Raw genomic sequence first — 22,718 nt, forward strand, 5'->3', positions numbered from 1 at the left:
TTATACTTATTTTCTGTTTAACTATTAAAGTGATTTCTTTGAGGTTTTCTGACCACTCGTGTATTGTTTTATTGTACACAAACATTAGAATGTTATACGACTCGTTAACATATAAATCAAAGGCTCTATGAGCAAAGTCGTGAATGTGGTATATTATAAACTGATAGCCCAGAATTAGCCAAAATAAATTTTAAATGTCTGCTGACAAACGACAATTTTTGTAATTGTCTATGGAATCTGTTAACGTACGTCATAATTGAGTCATGTTTAAAATTCTAGCTGGTAAGTGATAAAAAACCCCATATTCTAACTGAAAACTAACCATCCAGTAGTCCATCGAGACCTTCTAGCTAAGCAGCTAAGAAGTGAAGATTATTTCAGAGCTTAAAATAATTAATGTTGAGAGAGACACGTATAGTGGTAACAAGATATGAGGTACCTTAAGATGCTGCGAAGCTGGTAATGGAAAGAAGCTAGGGAATTTTTTTTTTTTTACCAAACTGTTTCACATTTGCTAAAGGGTTCTTTAATTAATAACCAGGTAACTTAGCCATTTTATACAGGACAGTGGTATTATTTGACATACATTTTTCTCTGTTAAAGAATGGCAGACACTGTGACAGAAGGCAAATAATTAAAAGAAACTAACAGATGCCTCATACATGTGACTTCTAAGAATTAAAATTGGCAGGAAACAGTAAAGTCAACATAATTTATTATCAATTTAGAGGCCTGATACATGTAACAAATGAAAACTGCTGCTTATTTCCTTTTCTGGTATCTTTACTTGCAACCAAAAAGTTTACTTTACCCCTTTACATGCCACGAAAATCATCAATGCATTTTAATCAGCCTTATTAATTCGTTTTTAAATAATCTCTATACATTGCCAGCCATCCTGCATAGATTTGGTGGCCATGTTGGATTAAAGGATCTGAACCTTAAAGCTTGTTTATCTTTTACTCTTTGTTTTCATAGTCCAGGAGCAAATGTCGCTGAAAAAAGTTCCGTGGGAATTTCGTGAAGATTTTTGACGACCAGAGTAAAAGTGTTGTGGAGAGTCTGAAGGACCCGATAAATGTTGTCGGCACTTTTGTAACCCGTGCAGGTGGTTTCTATGGGGCGTTGAAATGTGCCCTGTGTGGCTCAGCATGAAAACGAGGCTGAAGTTCTAAATTGCTTCGCGCAAGTTCTAAATTGGTTGAAATATTGCCGTTTTTTGTATTTAAGGACGAAATTTTACTAGTCCTTAAAATTATGAAATAAAAATACTATAGCTTGCACTGATTATACTGGTCACAGCTCTTAACCCTATTGAGACCCGGGGGAGGGGGCTTTTCACGCCCGCATTGACTTTGAACGCTTATAACTTTTTCAGGGTTCAACCAATAGCTGCCAAACTTTGCGAATTTATCTAAAATTTATCCGAGAATATTTTCGTAGGATAGATTGTTGTGTCAGGAACTTGTCATCACCATGGCAACGGAATTTTGACAGGCACGTTTTCTCAAATTTGTAATTTTCGTGTTTCTATTAATGAAAATTAGCTTTAATGCAAATATTTTCACCTTTTTACGGTCGGTAAGCACAGTTTTATTGATTTTAAGTACTTTGAAGTTATTTTGGGTGGTTTTTTGGAAAAATTTTGAAATCCAAGATGGGGATCCAATATGGCGGCTGTTTTGACATTATAATGTAATTGCACGTGATGTGACATAGTCATCCCACGTGACGTATACCAAAAGATAGATGTTCGGACATACTATACATCCTATTAGCTTCATTGTGATTGCTGAAAGTTATTCTAGAAGCTACATGGGAGGGGAGGGGGGGGGGGGGGAGGTGGACCCTCTTGGACCGCCCTTGGTCCAAGAAGGTCCAAAAAATGCCAGGTCTGAGGGGCCGGGCTAGGTTTTTTGTTTAAAAAAAAAAAACAGCTCCCCTGACTGGCTAAGCTTTGAAACAACTGATTACTTCCAGTATCAAATAAAGATTCTTAGATATTAATTACTATCGTATATTGTTTTAAAACTGTTAAAATCTCGACATGCATATGTTAAGTTTAAAATTAACAATAACTGCAGCAACAGAAACCTATTGGATGTGGACTATAAGTGGTCAAAGATGCCCATTATTTTGCAAAATGTCCTAATAGAATGAAGTGCAAGTATTTCGGTTCTGAATGTGGACAAAGAGGAAAATCAATCATTTATTGAACTTTGTTTTTAGGCGTTTCAAAACTAGACTGCTTTTATGTCTGCGTAGTGAAAACCGAGGATTGGACGACTGTAGCGATGCGTAGAAAGTTCACCCACAAAACCTGCTACAATCTGAGAGGGGGAATGGGAGGGTCTGTAGACATATTACATATATTGAAAAAACGGTTTTTACTAGCGTCACTAGACCATGAATAGCCTTTTAATTTCGTTAAGTTGCCGAACGCCGGGATATTCATTGACCGCCGCCTGGTTAGCTCAGATGGTAGAGCGCCGGACTGCTGTGCAGGAAGTCGTGGGTTCGAACCCCAGACCGGACCAACACTCAGGGTCTTAAAATAACTGAGGAGAATGTGCTGCCTTTGTAATTACATCTGCAAATGGTTAGACATTCTAGTCTTCTCGGCAAAGGACGATAAACCGTAGGTCCCGTCTCCTGTATCTTCAGTCTTATAACAGGGGACGTTAAAGAACCCACACACTATTCGCAAAGAGTAGGGCAGCAAGTTCCCGGTGTTGTTGTCTGGCCTTTGTGTAGTAAATTACAGTATGTGTACAGCGCATTTGAACATTACATATGAAAAATGCGCTATATAAATTGATTATCATTATCATTATCATTCCTACTGACATAACTTGGAAACTGTTTGGCAAGGGGTCGGGAGGTACTATGGTTCCAGGTCCTTCCACAAGAATCACAAGAAAATGTAGCCTCGATTTCATGGTCACGTGATCGAGACTATCCATATCAGCTGCCATATTGGATCCGCCATCTTGGATTTCAAATTTTTTTTCCAAAACGCAAGAAAATCACCCAAAATAACTTCAAAGTACTTAAAATCAATAAAACTGTGCTTACCGACCGTAAAAAGGTGAAAATATTTGCATTAAAGTTAATTTTCATTAATAGAAACACGAAAATTACAAATTTGGGAAAACGTGCCTGTCAAAATGCCGTTGCCATGGTGATGTCAAGTTCCTGACACAACAATCTATCCTACGAAAGTATTCTCGGATAAATTTTAGATAAATTCGCAAAGTTTGGCAGCTATTAGTTGAACCCTGAAAAGGTTATAAGCGTTCAAAGTCATTGCGGGCGTGAAAAGCCCCCTCCCCCGGGTCTCAATAGGGCTAAGACCTGTGACCAGTATAATCAGTGCAAGCTATAGTATTTTTATTTCATAATTTTAAGGACTAGGAAAATTTCGTCCTAAAATACAAAAAACGGCAAAATTTCAACCAATTTAGAACTTGCGCGAAGCAATTTAGAACTTCAGCCTCGTTTTCATGCTGAGCCACACAGGGCACATTTCATCGCCCCATAGAAACCGTCTGCACTGGTTACAAGACTGCCGACAACATTTATCGCGTTCCTTAGGTCCCCCTTAACACTTTTAAATTAGTCGGCAAAAATCTTCACGAAATTCCCACGGGAATACCATTGCTCCCAGACTATCAGCAGTCAATAACAATAACTTCCAAATATTTTATTTTTCAAGCTGTACAGTCTGCTAAAAGGCAATTTATAGAGAGCAGTATTCACTGTCTGTGAAATGAGAGTAAATTTGAAATAAAATTATTTTTCTGATCATGTGTTTCATACAAGTTACTGCAGGATGTTCATTCCAACCCACACCTCTTGACAGCCTAGCCCCATGTAGAGTTCAGTGATGTGCTCTATTGCAGGATATTGTTTTGGTGAATCTGTAAATTAATTCAAAATTCTATGTGCCTTGTTAAAATAAATCTGTAGGACAACACGTACAACAAACCATCTAAGTGTAAAAAATATGTTTTTTATCAGCATGACATGCAACCAGGTTCCTTTTCGGCTGAGATGACTGCATGCATTTATTTGGGGGGGGGGGGGGGAGGCATAGGACATGTACATAAATCGACCTTAAGGTTACTATTGTTATATTAGTGGCTATTACATTTTAGCGATTTTAGTGAGTTGGGCAAAAATCGCTAAATTTAGTACTTGCTAAAATTTGTCGTGGTCAAATTTCAAGTACCTTCCCTTGTACCCCCTTCCCACCCTAATGGAACACAAAAATGGATACTGGTAACTTTGTTCTTTTAGGCAATGCAATTTATGTTCATTCAATGTCAAGATACGGTAGTTTTTTTTCTTTTACTGAACATTTATTTTCATCTTAGCCATATGTTCATCACCGGCCAGTAAAAGCTGGTTTACACGATATTACTATTTTTTTGACGTTTTTGGAAAATCCCTATATTAAATAGTCCCTAAATCTTGCTCAGAAAAAATCGCTAACATTAATAGCTGCTAACAATAGTACTCTCTCAGTACTTCTTTGAATGTCTACCCCATATCACTCAGTGGATGTTGACAAAGCAAAAAATTACCTGAGTGCAATAATACACCCCTGGAGAACTACAATTACCACAGTTGAACTACTATGTCCCTTTTTTGACAGACCATGTGTATGAAGAAAAAATAATTGTAAGGGGCTGATGCATAATACTGTGTTTACAAATGTACTTTTGCCTTCAAAAGCAGAGCAAATTTATCATTCACATAAGGCTTGCTACCTAATAAGCTACGAATGCCAGAGGAAATTTTGATTTAAGTTTAAGAGATACGAGATAGATGTACTTGGGAACTTCGTTAACGAGAGTGTGACAACGAATATAAAATATTACTAGATACAAAAACTTGACGAACGTGCAAATGAATGATCGACCGAAAGACAAAGCAAGCCAACTATAGATATCTCTAATCGTTTCGAAACGCATCAGTTTAATCTTGCTGAGTGAGACTAATTTGTAGTGAAAAATACAGCCTTATTTAGGGTGATTTATTACTTACCAACTATTTGATTGCATTTCAATGAAAGATAATTTCACATCCGCGGACTTTCAAAATAAGCTATCGATCGGCGTGCAAGTTTCTTGCTTCCTTGGCCATCCTTTCCGTTGCATTGTGTGTAAATGTGGATTCGAGCACTGGCCTCACTAGAAAAATTCCTTCCAGAAAGGAAAAAAATATTCGTATTCTCCTGATGTACATCCACAAGTTCGCATTACAACTCGGGAAACCAGCCCTTGTCCACGTTCATCCGCCATTTTGAACTTAATTTAAACTTAATATAAAATTGCCAGGTTACCAAGCGAGTTTTACACCACCCAGCAAACCGCTATAAGAACGGGTTACACGAATTCACTCTATTCTAATCGTTCTTTGTGGAGGAAAAAATTCTCAACTTCCTAATTCAACGACACAATTTCGGATCCTTTTGCATTGTAGCCGTTCATGGTGGAAGAACAAATAACTTAAGTCACCTCAGTTCACAGCAATAATTCCAACAGACGGTGTCGATAAAATCACTGGACAAGAGACAGTTATTCCGAGTAGCGAGTCACGCAAGGAATGCATGATTTTATCGAACATGCGGTGTAATTGAGACGCGATTTTCCTCGGTCGGTGAACTCGCTATGTTGTCAGTGTTGTAAGGGATTTTTCGAGATCAATCGTTGTTGGAATCATTCGTTTTGCCGTGGTTTATCTGTAATGCAATCCGAGTAAATCTTCTCAAAACCAACGCCGAAACAACGCCTGCAAAACGTAATGTTTTCAATCTTCCACGTGGCAGAAGCCTCGATCTTATGTGACACACTGTTGAAGAACAGATTTTCAACTTCCGGTGTTTCGACAATCTGTTGCAATCTGATCGTTCTTAGTGGAAGAACAAAATTTTCAACTTCCGCTTTGCAGCTGGTCTTTATAAACGTGGCGCGCACGCGTAATACGCAATCCGCTGGTCACTGTCAAGATTAGGGTTGCGGGCCTCTCTTGGGCCCGCAATGAATGAATAAAAAATATATATTAATTTAAAATCATGTTGGACAATCGAGGATGATCCCAAACGTTTCATAAACCGTCCCAAACGTTTCTTGATAATAGTTTCTTTCTAAATTATATTTCTTCCGTAGTAGGTCATTCTAGCTTTGAGTTTGAAATGATAACTTTCACCCGTCTAAATACATTTAACCAAAAAAACGAAGGCTGACACGGCTAAGGATAACCGCAATGTACATCCCGGTGTGCTTTTTGTAGAACACAGTAACACAGTAACATTGTAACGTCTTATCCGAGCGCTTTAAAAAGTTTTCTTACCTTTATTTGTTTAATCGTTACATTTAGTTAACATTTGATGATTATTTGTTGTTAGGTATTTGGACTTTAACCGGTTGAAGAACTTGCCTACTGGAGTTTTCGATAACAATATTCAGTTGTGGAAGCTGTAAGTTAGGATACGTCTTTATTTACTAGGCAGCTTTAAGGTGTCTCGACACAGTTTTATTCCCACTATGCCGAACATTTTAAGTCAACTTATCAGCATTTGTTTTGTTTTTTATCGGGTTGATGTGAACATTGCACCTGTAATTTATGTATTTTCAAGAAAAACGATACTACCATGACAACAATAAAGGTATGTGAATACAAAACACGACAACGACCTCGAACGCGGCCATTGTGACTCTCTGCCCAATTGTCCGCTGGAAAGAAAAAAATAACAATTCAAAAATAAACCTAACAAAAACCGAGAGCACAAAGAGAAAAAGCTAGATAGGGATATCAGAGAGTGGCAAAATTAAGCTTTTATTGATTACAACTTGTAAAATTGAGTATTTACTTTTTCCTACATTTGTTTCTTCAAAACTTATGGAGTAAAAGTTTATTTTTTTTAACTGGATTTTTTTCATTACGGCATGTCAATATTGTTGGAGGACTTGAGGTAACAGCAGTGGAGTGCTGTGTATTAATTATTGTCGAACATGTCTTACGGAAAAGTATTGGACATTATATAAAGTGCCTTAGTCTATTCTCTGCATTCCTTATTTAGGGCACTCATATCTTATGCTGCCCTTTATACTCGAAATAACATCATCCTTTTGGTAATATGCTGCTTCAGTGCAGATAAAGGATTAATTTATCTGTGCAGAAATAGTTTATACTGCTAGAGGCATTACCAGGCTTGCCCTACCTACCTATCTATACAGGCTTTCCCCTCCCCTCCCCCCCCCCCCCCCAAAAAAAAAAAAAACACTTAATATGCTACGATTATATTCCTTATAATCAAAATTAAAACTGGGGTTGAAATCGAATCGCATTTTAGAACACATTTTAACAGTATGTTTGGTTGCTGTGCAGTGTTTCATCAACCAAGCGGAAACCATGTTGATGCAGTTATTTATTCTTTCCGATTTTTATCCATTGTCCAATATTCTTATGAAAAGAGAAGAAGAGTCAAAGTATTCCAGAATCATTCCTTAAAATGTACTTTTTTACCCTCAGTCTCTTACTTCAGTCTCTTACTTTCTTTATTTGTTTTAAACCCCATTTTTTAAATGTTCTTTAATGTCACATGATCTTGGGTGTTTAAATATCACTTTTAATGTATTTTTTAAGGAACATGTCTTCCAACCAACTGGAACAATTACCTCCAAGAGTTTTTTATAAGTTAACACACCTAGCAGAACTGTGAGTACGGCAATTCCTCGATCTCCTTCATGTATTTCTAAGGGAAAATCTAGTGTTATGAAATATCCTTCGTCATAGCTGGTTTCAATGAATTTTGTTATCTGTACTATAAGTGTTTTATCTTGTTTCCACGACTGAATAAAACAACAAGAGTGAACATAATTGATAGCACGGACATTTGAAAAAAGTTAGCCTGACTTTTGGTGGTAATTGTTAGACACATAATTTCGTGAAATGTCGAGACCACGGACTTACCCCATTGACTTCACGAATCAAGAGAATTGTCACCAGAAAAATCCTTAAATTCACCAATAAGATTACAAAAGTGAATGCCATGTAAGGGATAATTCTTAACTGTACGAAAACAGTGAACTCTCTTGCTGTTTGTTTAAACAAAAGTGCGCGGCGGGTCAGAATTGTTAAGAAAACGAAGGCGAAGTGGCAGGGCTACATGTTCCCTATACAATTAAGGTTGAATTTGTCTTAAAGTGGTTTATACATTTTGTGCACTTGATGGTCCTATGTATTAAGTTTTATACTCATGGACCCAAGCAATCTTTCATTCAACGCGCTTATTAAGAGCCCAACCAAATCAGCAACTTACTAGTTTGTTGTAATTTTTGTGGACCAGCTATGTGGTTTGATTGACTACATCGCGCTTATTTGTCCCACATTCGCGCACAATAAGACATGGTACCGGTTTTGCTGAAAAGGACCCGCGCCTTATCGTTAATATGTGCGAGAAGAACCGGGTGGAGTCTTGACAGTGAAACTTAAAAGCTGTTTCTTCGAATGAACAAACACGCTTATACAGTATTGTGCAAAAGTAATGCAAACGAAAAGCGCGAATTTCGTTCTTTGTTTTCCCGACATTTCTTCGAATTATCGCTCGCTAATTCGGGACGAAATTCGCAACGCTCTGAGCGATATTTTGCGAGACCATAGGCCGATAATTCAACGAATTGTCGTTACAACAACGACAATTCGCGACGCTATGAGCGATATTTAGCTTGAACAACTCAACAAGTTGTCGTTTCCACAACGACAATTCGCGACGCTTTGAGCGATATTTCGCCAGAACAAAGACCGATAATTCAACAAATTGTCGTTAGCAAACAGCATCGCTATAAAGGAAAACACTTCAATCCGCAATTCGAAGTATCGAACGGCCTCGAATGACAGCAATGAAAAACAGTCTATTGAATAAAATAACACTGATTAAGACGAGGTCGAATGGTTTATTTCTAATCTGAAACCTGAATCAGAAAAAACCCTTCAATAATTTACACTCGAAAATGTCAGTCTTTCTCACGGTAACATTGTGATATCTTATCCGAGCGCTGTGATAAGTTTGCTTGCCATGATTGTTTAATCGTTACATTTGGTTAACATTTGATGATTATTTAAAAATGTTCGGGTCGTAGCCAGGCATGTTAAAAATTACGAATGAAAAAAGTTGACACTGTCTAAAAATATTGTTTTTGGACGTTTCGGCCACTACTGTTGCCTTCTTCAGCAAGATAAAAATGCAAATTTTTAACGGCGTCCTGTTAAAATATGTAACGAATGTGTGAAAACTAAATGAACTTTCCGAGTGCAACAAAAGTCTCTAGAGCATTCTTAATGAGTTTATAAATTCTTAATGCTATTGTAAACGTTTGGTAGCGCTATGTGTTTATTTGTTGGTAGGTATTTGGACTCTAACCGGTTGAAGAACTTGCCTACTGGAGTTTTCGATCACAATATTCAGTTGAGGACGCTGTAAGTTAGGATACGTCTTTATTTACAATTCAGCATTAATGTGTCTCGAAACAATTTTATTCGGGTCAGGCCGAACATTTTAAGTAAGCTTATCAGCATTTTTTTTCATCGAGTTGATGTGAACGTTACACCTGTAATTTTTTTTATTTTCAATGAAATCGATACTACCACGACAACAATAAAGCCTTGTTTATACAGAGCACGACAGCAACCCCGAACGCTGCCATTGCGGGGTTTTGCCTGCCCTTATTTTGAACGCTTATTGTATTTTTATAGAACGCTGCCAAACCTTGGGACTTTATCTAAAACTGTTATCTGGGAATAATTTGGTAGGATAGATTTTTGTGTCGGGAACTTATTTGTCATTTTTGTGTTCCTATTACTGAAAACTAACTTTAATGCAATTATTTTCACCTTTGTATGTCTTTTTCGCACCGTTTAATTGATTTTTGCGGCTTACTGACGTTTTGGAAAAATTTTGAGATTGCGGATCCAATACAGCAGCTGTTTTAATATCATGATGTAATTGTCACGTGATTTTACGTCATCATTCCACGTGACGAAAATGTCAAAAGATTGATTTTTGGACGTATTATATTTCTTCCATGTTTCTTGTGATTGCTTGAATATTTTGGAAGTTACGAAGTTAGGGTGGGCGTGTAATTTCCACCCGGTCTGAAAACACCCAGAAAAGCCCGGTCTGAATAGGGTCAAACAAGAAACATGAAAAAATATAGAAATGAGGAAAATGTCGAATTAGTAAATAATAAAGATGGCATTTTTTTTAAGTTTACTGATTACAATTTTATTGTTTAATACTAAAATCAGTTTCTGCTACATTCTTGCGTGATAAAAACATTACGTTGTAATTTAAACTGCCCGTTATATTTATATGTTCCTTATTAGTTTGCATAATTGCTTCCAAACGGAGTTTTCTCTCCGAAAAAAGAAAAATGTTTTCTGTCCACACTATCTTTTTGTATCGTTTTCAGCAATTTCGCCGTCGACACTAATCCGAATAAATTTGACAACGAAACGCGGCATCGGTCTTAGATGAATGGTTGAACATGCGTACATAACTCGGGCACGAACTTAATTCTCGACGCCAAGGAAAACGTCTATCAAAAACAACGATAATCCAACTCAGTCATTTGGCTTGTGTCTTCGGAAGAGAGGACTTTTACAGTGAACTGAGAGTTAGAACTCTGACAAAGGATGCTCTGCGTGTATTGTTTATCCTATGAAGCCGGAATAAAATTTTAATTAAAGAATTAAATTTCCCGTATGAAAGCCGAAATGTCATTTTGTCATTATTCCCAAAAGAGAGAAATAGGAGGTGAAAAAATCCAAAAACCTAATAAAGTGAGAGCACTAAGAGAAAAAGCTAGATAGGGAAATCAGAGAGTGGCAAAATGAAGCTTTTATTTGATTTTAGTATAATTTTCAGTGGTGAATTCAATTCTGATTGGTCGAGAAGCTCGGACTATGGCGCTATATTTACCACGCTAGGCGGTGAATATTGCATCTGAAGGTTTGGCTACTAAGCAATGCCACGTTTGCCATCCAGGCCAGTGAACATGGCGGCATTTCCTGAATGAAAATTCCTCTCATTTAAGAGTGTGTCCATGAGAGAACAGGGCAAAACTAGGCAACAGGTAATAGAGCTCAAATCACTGATTTCGCCCAAACTTAGAATAAATGTTGGAGATGATGAACTATTCACTCTGGCAAAACATCAGCTCTAAATATTTTATACCCTTCAAGTTATGGCACCTTTTGCAAAAATGGCCATTTTTCACTAATTTATGCATATTTAATTAGCTGACTTTGAATGACCAGTTCCACAAGAAAAAAAGACTTCTGAAAATAAAATGCACTTCCTTTATATTCTGTGGTTATTAGGCTTTAAGTATAATAATTCACTTCAACCGTCCGATTTGATTTCTTATCCTCAAACGGTCTTTTGGAAGATACACATTTCGTACTGTTGGAAATAGCCTTTAACTAGTGCCCAATATCTCCCATGAGCAACAACTTATAATACATTATTCTTACATGGGTAATGAAATCCATCATTAAACTTCACAAAAATGCCACAAAATGTTTGGGGACTTCAATATTTTATTCGTACTGAGGAACTAAACACACGTGACTTAACGATTTCTTGCTATTTCATCAAAATTCACCGAAACACAGAAGCCATTTATTTGCCTCAATTTGGCACAAAATCGGTACGAAATAGCTAATCCAGCATAAATCTATCGATAACAATCAAAATATTGGCGAAGAAAAGGCAGTTAGGGCATTTTTTGGAGTGTGTTCAGAGCCATATAATTTGGCAGCATGCGTGAACTCCGCCTGTGCGGACGTATTATTTGAGCGGGAAGCTATTCCCTCCTTCTTCATCGGAAATTGCCTAACTATATACAATCAATGTCAAAGAACGATAAAAAGAATAAGCGAGGAGCGCGTGGATCTGTAGAAGAAGAGACAAACGAGGCCAAAAGACCATTCCTCTCAGCATCGAGCCCGGATAACATGGCCGGTACCAAATCCAACGTTGACGACAACAACGAAGACGAACCTACCCTCACCGTACTGAGAAATATGTTAGCTGATCTACAGCAAGCTGTGAAGAATATCTCGAAGGAAAGCCGAGTTATGAAAGACGAAATAACTGATATAAAAACGTCTTTACGCCAACAAGGAGAGAAGTTCAACAAGATGGAGGAATGCGTAACGGTCGTTTTCGTCGCCAAACGGCAACGATCTGCGTCACGTGGCTTTGCTTGTCAAATGAAAAAGGTAAGCACATGTGGTTACATTCCTTTGCGTTCTGACCTCGTGGTTCGCGCCAAAAACAACCGTTACGAATGTGTTTGAATTCGCGCTATACTTGTTTTGGTAGTATGTGGTCCTCGGGCCGCCATCAGCAATAATCGTATTGATTATACTGCCTCTTAGGCTGTCATCGATTGGTTTTCCTGATATAAATATAAATGTTGTCTGAAGGTCGTACGAATGTTTCCGAACATTTTCTGAACTTTTCCGAACATTCCCGAAGATATCCGAAGACTGCCGAAGATTGCCGAGGAAGATTCGAGGATGTTTCGACTTAATATCGATTTTCTCTGGCTCATTCAGCATTGAAACAGGGCAAACTTGTCAGAAAATGTTCCGAAATCGATTTCTTCACATGAGAAAATAACATGTTATTTTCACGTGTGAACATATGATTTTTTCGTGCGAAAGATATATATGTTATTTGCCGGCCGGGAGGTCCGTGTTGGGAAAAACTGTGCCCGAGGGCCGTGCTCAAGACCGAGGGTACAGTTTTTCCCAATACGGACCGACCTAGGCCGGCAAATAACGTTTTTTTTTTTTTCCTACTTCAATTTGTTTGGAAAAGAAACCGAGAAAAAATGCGTCGCAAAATCTGTGTTTGTATACGCGCAGATTTGACTTTAATGTTCAGTCCGACTCGATCGACGAGCAAGGAGTGAAGAATTCTGTTTGCTATTTATTTCGGAATAAAATAGCTTCGTTTAAAACTCCATACTCACGAACACTTCAGCATATTTAATTTACACTGCAGAGAATCAAGAAAAGCAAAAAAATCATAAATATAGTACACATAAGCCACAAAACTTAACACATTTAAATCGATTTCGGCCTCCCGAACAATTGCTGATAAATGTTTTGAAAAGTCTTGAAAGAAACTTTGCTGGTAGGGTGTTAATCCGATTTATCTTGACTCAAAAAATACTCTTTGACTGAAAAGCACTGAAAGCAGTTTTACAAGCTATTTACACAAGTATTGAACAAATAAATAATCTCTGCAATGATTCCTAGCAGAATTTTATTCTGATAAACAATGCCAAACTGAATGAAATGCGTAGTGTCTGCGTACGGCACAATTTTGTGATAATTAATTTATCCGTTTTTAATCAAAGAATCTCATTTCCATGAATGATGGCAAATGGTGCTCTGTTTTTAGCGAAAAGTGACGGATAAACAAGACAGTTTAACTCTTAGAGGAAATCTAAAACCGGTGAAGCTTACCGCAATGGCGTGAAAATCATAGCGAAATGCATGCACAAACAACGGCAAACTACGAACGGTAAACTGCATGCAACTCAATTTTGTTGAGAAATAAATAAATAAATACTCGCCTTTCGAAGAACTTTGAGGCCTTTAATTCCACTGCTTTTTAGTCCTTTCAAATTTACAATGGCTGGTGAACAGCTATTTCGATTTTGGAGAGCAAAACTTTCATGTGTTCGTTCGACTCGCGCTGCAAACTGATTTCGCGCGGGGATGCATCCCGTTCCGTTCCGTTGACCGCGGTCAAGATCGGGAAATTCCGCCCGCTCCCGGAACCAATCAGATTGCAGGATTCGGTTCATCTTTCCCGCTCGCGCGCTGAGAAAAAAATAATTCCTGGTATTTCACTGATGTTTATATAATAAAATGGAAATAAGAACTTCAACTATCTCTTTCTCTAAAGGGAGAGCTAAAATTAATAGAGGACGCGAGATCTCCATTAAGAATAAGCTAGATCAACTTGATGAGAAAATCTGTGCAAGTGACGATGCATTCACTTTTAGAATGAAGAATTAAAACAATATGATAATCTGAAAAAGGAACTACAAACTTTATATGATGTTAAAGGTGAAGTAGCTAAATTTAGATCCAAATGTTATTGGGTCGAACAAGGCAAACCAAGTACTTCTTTAACCTTGAAAAACGCAATTATAATAAGAAGTTATATCTGAGTTAGAAGATGAGAATGGTAAAGTAGTAGATGAAAACCAAACCCTACGTGAAATAGAAAAGTATTATAGAAACCTGTACTCTTCTAAGATATCTGCTACGGAAGACCTACTAAACCGTTGGTAGAAAGTTGTAGAAAGTTTTAAAAATGATAAATCACCGAGTGAAGATGGATTTACTTCCGAATTTTACTTGACCTTTTTTGATCTTATTGGTAATTATCAATCTCGCAACGAAGAGGGGTGATCAATCTTCAATCTTATACCAAAAGAAGATTCAACATTAAATCATTTAAAGAATTGGAGACCAATTGCCTTATTAAATGTGGATTACAAAATCGCTTTAAAAGCCATCGGCAAGCGTATGGAATCTTTTCTACCACGTCTCGTCCACTCTGATCAAACGGGCTTGGTTAAAGACAGGTATATTGGTGAAATTATAAGGCTCATAAGTGATATTATGGAACAAACCCGAAAGAACAACATTCCTGGTATATTTGCTTCGCTTGATTTCAGCAAAGCCTTTGACACTTTAGAGTGGCCCTATATTCAACATGCTTTAAAACTGTTTAATTTTGTAGAAGGATTAAGACGATGGGTCACGCTCTTTTACAGCGACATCGAAAGTGTAGCACTCAATAACGGTTTCGCAACTAACTGGATAAAACCTTCCACCGGAGTTAGACAGGGTTGCCCCCTTTCCGCATCTTTTCATTTTAACAGCAGAACTTATGTCTAACAAGATACGCCAAAGCAATGAAGTGAAAGGAATTGTGATGTTTAACATGGAAATAAAATTGAGTCAGTTTTCGGATGATACAAATCTTCTATGCTCGGATATAATATCAGTGAAAAATGCGTTAATGATTTTGGAATTTATCGGTGAAATTCAGGATTAAAATAAAACTAAATATTGAAAAACTAAAGCAATGTGGCTTGGCAAGCTGGTTAACAATAAAGAACAACCACTTGACCATAAATGGATCAAAAACCCGACTAGAATTGTAGGAATGTATGTGTCTTATGACAGCTAGGGAAATAATAAACTCACTTTCGAGACTAAAATTCAAAAATTCCAAACCAAATTAGATATATGGAGATCAAGAGACCTATCACTTTTTGGGAAAGTACTGATCAGCAAAACCATAGGTATATCATCCCTTGTGTATTTTATGTCAAATATTGATGTTCCAAAAGAGATTATACCTGACGTCCAAAGACGCCTTTTTAAATTCCTATGGAATAACAAACGGTCGGTATAAAACGCAGACCATGCAGACTGCAGACTGCAGACTGTGCAGACCGTGCAGACTGAGTATTTTTTTTCTTCTTTTTTTTACATTGTGTTTCACAAAACTTTTCACGAACGGTTTCCGAAGTTCGTTTGGAATTCGCGAAGTTCGCTACGAACTTTAGGGGGAATTTCATTATGTAGTTGCCAATCAAATTACGAACTTCGAAACGAAATTGTGAATTTCACGTGCAGCGAAGTTGAAAGGTTGAGGAGTTCGCAAGTTGAGAAGAAGTTCGTCCAGTTTGTTTAATTTGGTGAAATGAATCCGTTCCCGGCACAGCAAAAAGCAATCCCAAGTCCAGTAAGGACTTGGGATTGACAATTTCACAAGTTCACACGTGAAATTCACAATTGTGCATGGTCTGCGTTTTATACCGACCGAATAACAAACAAGATAAGATTAAAAGGACGAGCCTTTATCAGGATTTTGAAAAAGGTGGCTTACGCGTGCCGGATATTTAAACCATAAATAAAGCCTTAAAATTAGCATGGATCCCTAGACTCTTGAGGACTGGAAATTTTAACTGGAGGACAGTCCCAGAATATTTTTTAAACAAACATGGTGGTCTCGGTTTCCTTTTGTTGTGTAATTATCGAGTGAAGGTCTTCGATCATCTCCCTCTCTTCTATAGAGATATTCCTCTTTACTTCAATGAACTCAAGGTCCTTTGCAACTATAATAACTTCAGTGATATGATTCTCTTCAATAACAAAGACATACTGATTGGTGGGAAACCTTTCTTGTTCAAAGAATGGCTTAATAAAGGAATCAGAACTATAATGCATCTTTTAGATATTAATGGCGATTTTCTTTCATTTGAGGATTTTAAATCTAAATATTCTTTAATAAAGACTAACTTTCTTTATTACTATCAAGTAACCAGTGCCATCTCCAATCATTTACTAGCAAAAGCAAAGAATACGAAACTCTCTTTTGGAGATCACGCGAATTTAAATTTTGACTTAGCCAATTTTTCGCTTGACGATAATACCAGTATAGATCTTTATAAGATAAAATCAAATCGATTTTATTGGCTCTTAATTAATAAAATGTACATAAATTTGCCGGCTGGTCCTACACGTTGTACTAAGTCAATAAATCCCATTAACTCAACGTTGAAAGAGATATTTTTGTCAGGTCGGAGGTCGTGTAAATTAAATAAACTACGATAATTGAATTTCAAATTTATTCACAATACCTCCTATCAGAAGGTATTGCAGTGGTTTTACATAACTCACAATTCTACGTTCAGTCTTACCACTTCGTAAAAAATAAACTATACTATCATGTTTCTGCGTTATTACATTTACAAAAGAAAACTCCAGAATGATTCGTTGTTTCCTACGGAATTTATTAATAAAATTATCTATAAATACAAAATAGAGAAATTAATGTAAAGAATTATTTCGCTTATTACCCTATTCTCTTCCCCTTCCCTGTCCACACCATTGTAATTGTAACATTTCTTTATTTTGGCTTCATTTAAAGAAAGTAGTTATAAATCGCTATCCTGAAGATAACTGTTGATAAAACAAACTACCCGTTGATAGTGATTGATCTGGTGGATGGTGTTATCTACCCTTTGAACAACCGGGGCTTGATCTAAGCCTTATAAGTAGTGTGCGTTTCTTGTGGAAGTGAGAATTGTTTTCAACTTCTCCATTGATTTTTTTGATAAATAGTTGATGAGAAATACACTGGATGCAGTGTAATGTATGCGATGCAATCGGTTTTGATGCTCTGTAATTGAGCTCTGGAATGTCTGAAACCATCAAATAATCAGAGCAATTTTTTCCATCTTATATCAGGTTAAAACGAGTATGTTTATTGTTTTCGAGTATGTTTATTGCTTTCTGTCTTTTTGGGAAGGTGGGGGAAGGGGGTGAATGTGGACATTCGAAGAAATGGCGGTCAGGTTGTCAGCCTGGCCTGTGTAAATCTATTCCTTCTGTTTAAATCGTCTATATTATATTAAACTTTGGCAGCTAGGAGAATGAATTTGTACCCACTCTCTTTTTTGGGGATCCCACAAAGTTCTCCTTTTACCGATAAACGTCATTACTGCGGTTTTGTTTTAGAAAAGGGCTTTTATGGGAAAAATTTTTTTCTCCTGAATGCCAACATTGCAAGTGACGAATTGCGGATTCAAATGATAATTTTCTTCATCACCGACTCAATTTAAGTGGCTATGTGAGTTACAAAGACGCGAATGCAGCCTTTTGTAGAGAGCTTAAACCCCATGTTTTACTCCACAGGGCAAACATCAAACCATTACGCATTGAAACTAAACAAATTTATCGCAAGACTAGGACTACGCAAGACGGCCAAACTTATTAGCTAATGTTTTAACCAGCACAGGTAGTCTTCTGTCTTTTTCGAGGTCAACGCAAGGGAAACCCGTTTTCTTTGTTGTTTTACTCTCTTTACATTCACACGTTTATAGATATATGTATATTTTTGCTGCGCCATAAAGCTTGCGTCGCTAAAGGCATTTCGTACGTGGATGCTTTGTTTAGTTCAGCACAGTCGCTCCGCGAACTAAAGCACTTGCACAAGAAAAACCACCTGCAACGAAGGCAATCGACCAATATTCAGTCCCGTACCTTATTAGTACTGAATTTCGAGCGTCTTTTATCTCGGGCTTCGCAATTGTAAAAAAAGTCGCGAAATTAAATACCTGTGAATAAAAATCCGCGCGCAATTTAAAAACGCGAAATGTAATACCCATAAGGTAAATTTAAATCACATTTTTTTTTTCATACTTGCCTATTGAAATCGCGAAAGTACAAAATTCCGCAAAATATGGTCTCGCGAAAATTACGATTTAAGTATACAGGTAACTGACCGTCTATGGGAAACATGACCCTACTTCTACAGATTCCGTTCTCTGTGTAGAGAGGTTGAAAATTTTTCACTTTGATAAAAACGCAAACGAAAAGCAGATGTGGCGCAAAAGCTTTCATGGAGCTTTCCCTCCTGTACTTCATTATTCCCCTACTCTACTTTGCTGTTACACGAACTAACAACCCATCATATCGAGACTGCAACATCCCCTCCGGGAATACCCTAGGCATCTGTTATGGTTAGTGCATATGTCCAGGGAAGCGAGATGTGACACCGCGGATAACCCTATTCAGTAGATAAGTCGCTATACAGTATATAATTGTCATACAAAACCTACCTCGCTATCCACCGGTAAACGTTTCACCAATTGTGCTAAGTTATTCATTTTTTCCCCATTTATGCCCCGGGGGTAGGGGAATTTGATCAAAAAATGTAATCGTTATGTACAGTATTAATCACTATTTTTGGCCAGGGGAGGGGGATTTGAGCAAGCAATAACAAATAAAAAGGCCTGCGAAGTAACTGGGAGACGTTGACATTTTGATTTGTTTAATAATAGTTGAAAACTATGTAGCGACTTTTATGCTAAAAATAATTGTTTATGTTCCAAAATGACGCTAAATCGCGGTATAAAACTGCTCCGACGTTTCGGCAATACTGCCTTCTTCAGGGTGCCACCCTAAAAGAGGCAGTATTGCCGAGACGTCAGAGCAGTTTTATACCGTAATTTAGCGTCATTTTGGATTTGGTTGCCATGCATGCCGACCGTTGAACAGAAAAATCAAGAACTCTGTTTCGGTGAAAGTAAAATGGAACAGTATTTTTTTCCGAAAAATCTCTTCGGAAATTGACAAAACGTCAGACATTTTCTTCCCATTTGCAAGGTTTTCCAGTTTTAGTCTCCCATGCATCAGGTCTCCGACCAACGGAAAGAAATAACATGAAACTGAACTACAAATGGTAAGCGACATATATTTCGGTTAGTTTGCTAACTTTGGAAAGAAGCCTTTTCATTTTCAGCGGTCATTCCAGCCGGTTCTCTCCAACAAATGGTAAGCACCCTAGAGTTCGTTCAGCATCACATTGCGGTACACACATCAAGCTGTAGCGGAGGAAATTTTTTCCCTACGAAAAATTGAAAATATTCTCATTTTCATCACAAACGCATCCTACCTAAAAACGAACATCCGCGGAGGAAAAGCAAATGAACACGCGTGTGGTCACGCGTGGTGCCCAGTGAACGACCGTACCGCTGATTGAAACGGCAGGCTCAGAGGTAGAAATTTAAGATGGCGGCTGTTTATTTTCCAGTTAAATTTATTTCATGCAAACTGGCTGAGAGTAGTGTCCTTCCGTGAACTTTGAACAGCTCTTTGAATGACTTTTTTGACAACCTGTTTACACTTTTCACGAAGGATGAACCACGAGGCATTGGCTAAGTTCAGCGCGCGTCAAAGCAACGGTACATGTCAATTGAGATCGATCGAAGGATCGAAGTGCAGCGAGGAAGAACAAATTCTTCAAAAGAAAGAATTTGAGTGTCGATAGGTTGCATGTATGTGGCATAACTTTCTTGTTTCTTAACTTTGATGTACCTAAATGTTGAATTGTGCGAACTTGTGAAGAAAATCTTTCGCTGCTATTTTTACATTAATTTGCTATCACAACATTGCCGAATTATATGGCTCTGAAAACGCTCCAAAAAATGCCCTAACTGCCTTTTCGTCGCCAATATTTTGATTGTTATCGATAGATTTATGCTTGATTAGCTATTTCGTACCGATTTTGTGCCAAATTGAGACAAATAAATGGCTTCTGTGTTTTGGTGAATGTTGATGAAATAGCAAGAAATCGTTAAGTCACGTGTGTTTAGTTCCTCAGTACGAATAAAATATTAAAGTCCCCAAACATTTTGTGGCATTTTTGTGAAGTTAAATGATGGATTTCATTACCCATGTAAGAATAATGTATATACGTTGTTGCTCATGGGAGATATTGGGCACTAGTTAAAGGCTATTTCTAACAGTACGAAATGTGTATCTTCCAAAAGACCGTTTGAGGAGAAGAAATCAAATCGGACGGTTGAAGTGAATTATTATACTTTAAGCCTAAAAACCACAAAATATAATGCAGTGCATTTTATATTCAGAAGTCTTATTTTCTTGTGAAACTGGTCAATCATAGTCAGCTACCTAAATATGCATAAATTAGTGAATTTCCAATTGCCAGAGTGAATAGCTCATCATCTCCAACATTTATGCTTAGTTTGGGCGAAATCGGTGATTTGAGATGTATCACCTGTTGCCTGGTCCTCTTATGGACACACTCTTTAAAGAAATCACTCCAAATCCTGGATATTTGAAACATTGGGAATTTTGCAAATTTACTTCCAAGGCTTTTGAACCGAAAATATTTTCAAGAGATGGCTTTCAAGGCATTAGAATTGACGGTAAACATAGTGATTTTGGAGATTGCACACGGCCATGTACTCAGTCACATCGACTGGCAAAACATTATTTAGTTCTCTTCCCACTGGAGCAGGTAATTTCGAGAGGGTTCACACAATTACTCAGAAGTCTCCAACGATTAGACAAAGGTACCGGATATCTAATTTTTTTCGTAGTGTTTGTTTTGTTCCGTTTTATTGCTAAAACGTGAGTGTAAATTATGATTTCAATCGATGAATTAAACTGGTTTACACGTATGCAAGCGAGCTCTGATGTTTGTTGTTTTCGTGTTTTCTATTGTTATTTTGCAGTTTTTGATATTCACCTCGGAAAATTATACTAAAACATTCGTCTCGGGGATTATTCAACAATAATCACTTCGCCATCGGCGAATAATTGTTAAATAACTTGTACAATTGAGTATATACTTTTTCCTACATTTGTTTCTTCAAAACTTGAGGAGTAAAAGCTTATATTTTTTAACTGTATATATTTAATAATAATAATAATAATAATAATAATAATAATAATAATAATAATAATAATGATAATAATGATAATAATAATGGTTTATTTGCATTCCAAATAACAATATCGGCTCTTCTATGCAAATTAATATAAAAAAAAACTAAGATATAAGACTAAGATATATAATAAAATGTGATAAAAAGTTATGATATAATGTACACTAATTTGCTAAAAATATTAAATTTAAAAGTTAAGCTATAGTAAAAATATACAATGTGTTAAGATAATGAAAAATTTTAGGATAAAAATAAATTATAATAAATCTATTTCATTACGACATGTCAATATTGTGGAAGGACTTGAGGTAACAGCAGTGGAGTACTGTAGTTGAACATGTCTTACGGAAAAGCATTGAACATAATTTCAAAGTGCCTCAATCTATTCTCTGCATTTCTTCATTTGGGCCACTCATATCTTACGCATGCTCTTAATACTCAAAATAACCTCATTCCTGTGGTAATATGTTGCTCCAGTGCTCATAAAGGATGCATGGAAAGTAAAAATCATTCCCACTTATAGAGAAACACCCCATGTTTGAAATGTTCTTTAATGCCACATAATCTTGGGTTATAATTATCACTTTTAATGTACTTTTTTAAGGAAAATATCTTTTAACCAATTGGAACGCTTACCTCCAGGACTTTTTCATAAATTAACACACCTAAAGTCACTGTGAGTACGGCAATTCCTCGATCTCCTTGATGTATTTCTAAGGGAATTTCTAGTGTTATGAAATATCCCTAGTCATAGCTCGTTTCAATGAATTTTGTTCTCTGTGCTATTAGTGTTTTATCTTGTTTCTACGACTGAATAAAACAACAAGAATGAACATAAATGATAGCACGGACATTTAAACAAAGTCAGCCTGACTTTTGGTGGTGATTGTTAAATACAAAATGTAGTGAAATTTCGAAACCACGGACTTAACCCATTGACTTCACGAATCAAGAGAATTCTCACCAGAAAAATCCTTAAATTCACCAATAAGATTAGAAAAGTGAATGTCATGTAAGGGATAATTCTTAACTGTACGAAAACAGTGAACTCTCTTGCTGTTTGTTTAAAAGTGGCAGGGCTACATGTTCCCTATACAATTAAGGTTGAATTTGTTCTAAAGTGTGTTTATACATTTTGTGCACTTGATGGTCCTATGTATTACGTTTTTTTCTAATGGACCCAAGGAATCTTCCATTCAACGCGCTTATTAAGGAACCAACAAAATCAGCGACTTACTAGTTCGTTGTAATTTTTTTGGTCCAGCTATGTGGTTTGATTGACTACATCGCGCTTAATAATAGTTTCTTTCTAAATTATATTTGTTCCGTAGTAGGTCATTCTAGCTTTGA

The 22,718-nt window shown here is 36.9% G+C and overlaps 1 protein-coding gene across 1 annotated transcript in view; it reads left to right on the forward strand.

The window, feature by feature from the left end:
* LOC144666801 (uncharacterized) overlaps positions 1-22,718 on the forward strand; it is a 92,569-nt gene that overhangs the window by 21,755 nt on the left and 48,096 nt on the right. The window contains exons 11-14 of the mRNA XM_078528205.1: positions 6,413-6,484; positions 7,654-7,725; positions 9,415-9,486; positions 21,973-22,044. Of these exons, the coding sequence (XP_078384331.1) occupies positions 6,413-6,484; positions 7,654-7,725; positions 9,415-9,486; positions 21,973-22,044 (288 nt within the window). The remainder of the gene's footprint in view (positions 1-6,412; positions 6,485-7,653; positions 7,726-9,414; positions 9,487-21,972; positions 22,045-22,718) is intronic.

The sequence above is a fragment of the Oculina patagonica genome, chromosome 9 (genome assembly GCF_052425735.1).
Source record: "Oculina patagonica isolate OP01 chromosome 9, crgOcupat, whole genome shotgun sequence".
Lineage (NCBI taxonomy): Eukaryota > Metazoa > Cnidaria > Anthozoa > Scleractinia > Oculinidae > Oculina > Oculina patagonica.